The 674-nt window shown below is 36.8% G+C and overlaps 1 protein-coding gene across 1 annotated transcript in view; it reads left to right on the top strand.

Annotated features, from left to right (window-relative positions):
• Positions 1–6: 6 nt before the first annotated feature.
• LZIC (leucine zipper and CTNNBIP1 domain containing) overlaps positions 7–674 on the top strand; it is an 11197-nt gene continuing 10529 nt past the window's right edge. Inside the window, exon 1 of the mRNA XM_006873087.1 lies at positions 7–95. Within this exon, the coding sequence (XP_006873149.1) occupies positions 64–95 (32 nt within the window). The 5' untranslated portion in view covers positions 7–63. The remainder of the gene's footprint in view (positions 96–674) is intronic.

Raw genomic sequence — 674 nt, forward strand, 5'->3', positions numbered from 1 at the left:
TCCAGAGGAACGACAGAGACAAGCAAATTAAAGCAGAACTTAGAAGAACAGTTGGATAGACTAATGCAGCAATTACAAGATCTGGAGGAATGCAGGTAATCATATAATTGTATGTTGTTATGCTGTAAAATGTCTTTTTACTGCTATAAGATAAATTACAACCTCTGTGGGTGCAGGCCCATGTATGATTTTGGTTTCCCCTGTGGTGGTCTTCACAATGCTTTGTTGGTGGAAAAAACTCCACACAGGCTTTGGAATCATAAAGACTGGTATGTGAAAGCTTCTCAGTTACTAATTACCTGTGAACTTAGGCAATACACTTACCTAGTTAGGGTTCTATTTCCTAATATCTACCTTACGTTTAGTATTTGAAGCAGCCCTGCCTGGTATCAACTAAAGAGATGGTGCTTGGACTTCTGTTATGTGTTTTCAGCCTTAACTGCTCAAAAAACAAAGACCATAGATGTTTGGTTTCTTTTAACAACCTTGTTATAAATATTACAAATGAAGGGCCAAAGTAGGTGCTCAGTAAATGGCCATTGCTGTGTGCAGTAAATGTTTAAGAAACGACTTGTTAGACTACATAAAATCACCCTCCTGTTTAGGAGACAATTAATGTAAGTACTGCATTGCTGTTATATTTCAAGATACATCAATTACTACCATTTTTGTTT

Source organism: Chrysochloris asiatica, unplaced genomic scaffold (genome assembly GCF_000296735.1).
Source record: "Chrysochloris asiatica unplaced genomic scaffold, ChrAsi1.0 scaffold00223, whole genome shotgun sequence".
Lineage (NCBI taxonomy): Eukaryota > Metazoa > Chordata > Mammalia > Afrosoricida > Chrysochloridae > Chrysochloris > Chrysochloris asiatica.